Raw genomic sequence first — 6000 nt, forward strand, 5'->3', positions numbered from 1 at the left:
GCCATTTTGCCTAAAATAATCTTAAAACTGTCTTAATTACTCATTCCTGCCGTTCGTCTGAAGCTTGCTTCTGTAATGCTTGGCCCCGTTATTGCTGCTTGCAGCTATATTTATTATTATTATTACTTCCACTAAATAAAACCATTAAATAAAATAACAGATATTACATGTGTATTGTTTCACTGTATTTTGTTCTATAGTACAACTATAAAATTACAAATCCAATATTAATTTTCTTTCCTAAATTATTAATTTATTCATGAACTGTTAAACTTTTATTTCGACAATAATAATAATAATATTTATTAGTAGTAGTAGTATTGCTACTACTAAATAAAACAATAAAATAAATAATATTACTAGTATATTATTTCAAGCATAATAATTCAACAAATAAAAACCCCAACCTTTAATTTGTAAAATTTACAGACATTAATCAGCCAGTTTATAATCAGATCCTATTACGAGTGACTCAAACTCAGATGCAGAGACGTATATATAAATATATATATAATAAATAATCAGCCTTTGCATTTTGATATGCACTCCAATCCGATTATGAGCAAAAATGAGTGTCAAATGCTGTTCTTTCCCTCTTTGCATCTAAAGCCAGACTCACAGCTGGAGTCTCTCTGGTGTGTGTGTTTCCTCTCAGGAACATTGCGCGTGTGGTCAGTCAGATCCAGGCGTTTCAGGAGCGTCTCTATTCCTATCCTCCGGACCTGGAGCTGCAGGCGTACCTGCGTGGACGACTCGCACGCTTCGGCAGGAGTGACATCTCGCTCCTCGCCTCCGACAACCACATCAACTTCAGCCAGATGCCCGCCGCTCGCCGGATCCACGACACGCTGCGCCGCGTCAAAGCCTCTTTCCAGTGACCCGAACAGATGTGGATCACCGCTGGAAGACAGACATCTCCATTAGAGCTGAGGACAGATGAAGATGTGTGAAGAATACTGTGTGAAAAAAGCACAGGTGAATTTCCTGTTTTTAGGATGTGGAGGTGTTTTTCATCTTTAACTTCTGTTTCAGCCTCATGGATGGTTTCCTTCAATGAAGCAAAGACTTTTAGCTTTGTGTTTATGTTTTTTCGGACGGCTACACGACCAAATATTACAGTATGGATGTTTATAGACTTGTAATTAGATAATGATTGAGAAATTATTAATGCATTTTAGATAAGATTCAACTGTGAGAGGCTTGAAATAATGCATTGTTATAACTGAAATTATTCTACTTTTAAAAATAGAGTAAACATGATATATTTCTATACAAATAGACGTACTTCTGCATAACTTTTAACATAATGAATGCATTGCATTTTGCTGTTTTGTAGTGCACTTTACATTGGGACACATATATTTCACTGCATGTTTTAAAGCTCAAGAACACGTCTTTTGCAATTGCGTTATCAGTAAGATTTCCCTTCTTCTTGAAGTTCAGTCGTTTCAAACTTGTATGAGTTTCTTTCTTGTGTTGAAAGCAGAAGATATTTGGATGAATCCTGGGAACCGAACAGTCCCCAGAAAGCAAAAAAAGTTTAGTTTTTCAGGTTTCAGTCTTTATAATAATGCTTTAGATTTGAAGAAAACCAGTTAATCTACATGCTTTACGTCTGCAGGATTGCAAACTTGTTTAGGTGTTAATAGCCCATTAATCAGGATTAGACCTAATAAATTCCATCGTATTGACTGAAAACTTCTCGTTTTGTTGCAGTGTGTTTTTCAGGTGTGCAGAATACAGATCTAGACGCTCCCATTATGTTTCGGAGAGTCTCTTCTGCTCATCAAGGATGCATTTATTTGATTAAAATACAGTAAAAATAGTGAAATATTATTATAATTTAAAACAGTGGTTTCCCGTGTGAATATCTGTTAAACTCTATTTTATTTCTGTAATGCTCCGCTGTATTTTCAGCATCATTGCTCCAGTCTTCAGTGTCACGTGATCTTCAGAAATCATGAAAATATGATGACAAGAAACATTTCTGATTATCATCAATGTTGGAAACAGTCGTGTTGCACAATATTTTTGTGGATGCATTTTATATTTCAGGATTTTTCAGATGAACAGAAAGTTCAAAAGAACAGCATTTATTTGAAATAGACATATTTAGTAACATTATACATCTATTTTTGTCACTTTTGATCAATTTAATTAATCCTTGCTGAATGAAATTATTATTATTTCTTTCTTTTTTTTCATAAATCTTACCCCACACTTTAAAACTAAGAAAATAGAGGAATTATGATGAAAACTCAAATTTGATCACAGAAAGAAATTACATTTTAAAACATATATTTACAGAGAAAACAGCTGTTTATATGGGAATAATATTTCACAATTTTTACTGTACATTTGATCAAATAAATACAAAACTTTCAAAAACATTACATTATTCCAAACTTTCGTCCTGTAGTGTACTGGACGTTCATTAGAATTATTAAAGAAACATCTATGCATCATTAAAATGTTAACAAATATCTGTGCTTCTGACGTGTCAGTGTAAACATTATTATTATTAGCCTATTATAAAACAAAAAGCAGTATCACACCCATAAACAGCAGCAGCTTGCTCAGGTGATTTTTCCACACAGAACTGCTCGCTGTTATTGCATGTTATCATATATCATATCATTTATGCGAATTAAATAATGTGTGTTTGGGAGTTTCCCGCGGAGCGGAGGAAGCGCGCGGGATCCTCGTCATTGTTTCGCGGCGGATCAAAGCGCTTCAGATAAAGGCTTTAATTGCGACTCAAAGAGCTGGAGCTCGTGCACTATAGATCAGTGATAAAGGAAGCAGTCAACATGTCCTTATCACCATTGTCCAGCTAAACGATCCTTTCAAAGGCTCTGTCTCTCATCCACAGACATTCAAAAACAGTCTGATGAACTGCAGACCTCTGTGCCATGCAAAACCTTTCAGATTATCACCAATATTATCGAATCACAGGTTTTGTTTCATCATGAAACCTCGAATGAGCAAACAATCACATGAATGCTTTTGAACTGATTTGTTATATTTCCTTCCAAACCCGCCTTTGGGGATGCAATTATTTTCATTTCTAGTTCGTTTTTTAAAAATTGCGGAAGCGTCATATGCTTTGTGCAAAAAGAAAGTAAAAGCTATCTATTTAAACGTATTGATTTCCAGATTCCGATTGATTGGTGTTGTAAAATTAAGATTGACAAAGTTATAGCATGAGTTTCATTAAACGTGCATAAGCCTATAGGTGCACATATGTGCATATGCATGATTTAAAATAAATCAATGCAAGTAAATAGTTGCACAGATTTAGGTTGGTGCAATGAGATCTCCAAGTGGTTGTGTTGAGACATTGGATCAGGCTTAAGCTTGTCCGGCTGTGAATTTGCATTTGAACCGCTGGTCAATCAAAGTTAATTGTGTTGCTACTGTAATCCCTTTGATCTTGATGTTTGCCGACCGCGCCAAACGCCGCTGAGATGGACAGTGGCGCCAGAGACTCCACAGGCAGCAGCATGTGTGAAAACACAACCATTTCAACTACAGTCTAATCACACACCACAACACAGAAACAGACGAATAGCACAAGCTGCTATTCTTTTTTTTATTTTTTATATTCGAATATTTTTTTTCTAATCGTCGGATTTATAATTTCCCACTGATGTCACAGTAACACGAAAGAATAAGCCCAAAATATTATTTAGAGGCTTATATAAGCAAAACTATTCAAACCCAGAATTTAGAAGCAGATATGTTGAAAAGTGCTGTAGAACAAATAAAACATGTTCTTTATTGGCTATATTTTTCGTTTTTATATTATTCCGACTATTTAACTCTTTTTTACAGTAACGTTTTGTTTCGTTATATATTTTAAATATTTACATTTATTTAAAGTTATATTGAGACATGATGCACAGAAGTCTGAACTAACAAGGATTTATTAGTGGGATATGCAGCAAACTGGGAACAAAAAAATACCGTTTAAAAGTTCTACTGGCCATTTGAAGCCTTGTTGTAATTATTTTTGACATAATACCCGCTATCTATGTGAATATATTGTAAAATGAATTTCCAAGCATCATTACTCCAGTCTTCAGTGTCACATGATTTTCAGAATTCATTCTCATATGCTGATCTTGTTTTATTTCTGATTATTACCATTGTTGAAAACAGTTGATTATTATTTTGGAAAACGTGATTTATATGCATATTCCGCACGACAAATAATGCAAAATAATTAAAATACAAGGATTTATCATGGGGAATATGCTTACAATTGGTGTAAAATATTGAAAAAGTTTTACTAATCATTTTATGTTTTTGTTTTAAAGTTTCTTGGCTTTAAACTTTAAAATCCCAGTATTAAAGCAGCATTTTTCGTCATTAATGCGCCACTCGCATCCAGCTGTTCGGACACTCCATCTGTGTTTGAAGAGGATGCAGACAGCTGGATGAGACAGAGGTGAGCACAGACAAGCTGGCGCCAGGCTTTCACACAATCACAGGATATGTAAAGACTTCAATAACGACCCATTAGGCCTAATGATTGAGAATCGATCAGGCGTTAACTCCTCCATGCATATGTTAATGCGATGCCGGTACAGGCCTATATATTCAGCCCGCTTCTGGAGACATGGCAAACAGTTTGGGATTCTGTTGGGATAGTTTGACTTCCTCAGACAGACAGACAGCAATCATGGTTAAGGATTTTTCTGTGGACTGGCTCGCCCAAAGCTTTCACGATTCGGAGAAAAAGACGCACAGGCCGCACGTGCCGTGTGTGGTTCAACCGAGGCCTCCAACATCCTACGACAAGGTTTATTTGCAGCCAAAACCAAAGGTTTCCAAAGTTGAACAGAAACCAGAGACCATTAAGGAGAACGAGGTCACGACTCCAAGACACTGTTCATCTCCAAGCTGTAAGTATGCGCTTCAATGCATTTTCGATTGGCTTCAATGAATGTAAATGTAAACAGAGCGTGTTTTAATGATTTATTTCATGCTCAGTTTCAGAAAACAGCGGCTATTCGTCTGGTTATGAAAGCGAAGCGGCCGCTTCTGAATGCGCGTCCGCGGAAGATGGGAACGACGTGGAAAAAGACGCGGCGACGCGCAGAATCAGAACCAAATTCACTCCGGAACAGATCGACAAACTTGAGAAAATCTTCTGCAAGCACAAATACTTGGACGCGGGAGAAAGAGTGAAAACCGCATTGAAACTCAATCTGTCAGAAACCCAGGTGAGACGCGCGCACTAAACTCAATTCTCTTTATTTAAATGCATCATCGAAAATAAATAAATAGCTTTCTCTTATGCACTGAAAAAAAAGATAAATATTGACATAAAAAAAAACTTTTTCTTATAAATATATTCCAATAATATTTGTAATTATAGTAAAAGTTGCGATTTGAACAATAGAACACAATTTTAAATGCATCCTCGTTTTGTTCTTCAGGTCAGAACATGGTTCCAGAACCGCAGGATGAAGCTGAAGCGGGAAGTTCAGGAAATGCGCGCTGAATATCTTCTGCCTCAGATGGTTCTTCCGGTTCAGTACCACTGCTACGACAGACAGCGACTTCCGTTTCCGGCTCACGGCGCGCTGGTGCACCAGATGATGACGCATCATCCGCTCGCTCCTCATCATCACCTCATGATGGCGAGGCAACATTACTACTGAAGACAGACACGTTCCCTTATAAAAACACTTATCATATTCTGTGTGCAATGTGCTTTGTAAAAATAGTGTTTAATTAAAAAGAAGAGTTTATTTATTTTCAGAAATAAAGTTTAATGTCTAATTTTGTTTGATTGGTGATTTGTTTGTGTTCAAGTTAAACTTTGCAAGCTTAAAGTTCACATTTGATGAGATTCGGTTCAGAAGTCAATCGATCTGAAATAGGATTATTGTTGTTTAAATGCTTTCAATCTTAATCAGTTTCCTTTGAAGTTAAAAGATACTGCGACAATCCGATTTAATGTTTCATCTTTATTTAGGAATTCAGTGTTTT

The 6000-nt window shown here is 36.1% G+C and overlaps 2 protein-coding genes across 2 annotated transcripts in view; both read left to right on the top strand.

The window, feature by feature from the left end:
* Positions 1–1799, top strand: part of LOC113077155 (kinase non-catalytic C-lobe domain-containing protein 1) — a 42605-nt gene extending 40806 nt beyond the window's left edge. Inside the window, exon 30 of the mRNA XM_026249612.1 lies at positions 656–1799. Within this exon, the coding sequence (XP_026105397.1) occupies positions 656–878 (223 nt within the window). The 3' untranslated portion in view covers positions 879–1799. The remainder of the gene's footprint in view (positions 1–655) is intronic.
* Positions 1800–4231: 2432 nt separating this feature from the next.
* Positions 4232–5790, top strand: LOC113077154 (homeobox protein vent1-like). Its single transcript, XM_026249611.1, has 3 exons — positions 4232–4907; positions 4996–5228; positions 5445–5790. Exons 1-3 carry the CDS (start codon positions 4622–4624, stop codon positions 5667–5669), a joined length of 744 nt encoding a protein of 247 aa, XP_026105396.1. The 5' UTR covers positions 4232–4621; the 3' UTR covers positions 5670–5790.
* Positions 5791–6000: the final 210 nt, after the last annotated feature.

The sequence above is a fragment of the Carassius auratus genome, unplaced genomic scaffold (assembly GCF_003368295.1).
Source record: "Carassius auratus strain Wakin unplaced genomic scaffold, ASM336829v1 scaf_tig00021793, whole genome shotgun sequence".
In the NCBI taxonomy this organism is placed as follows: Eukaryota; Metazoa; Chordata; class Actinopteri; order Cypriniformes; family Cyprinidae; genus Carassius; species Carassius auratus.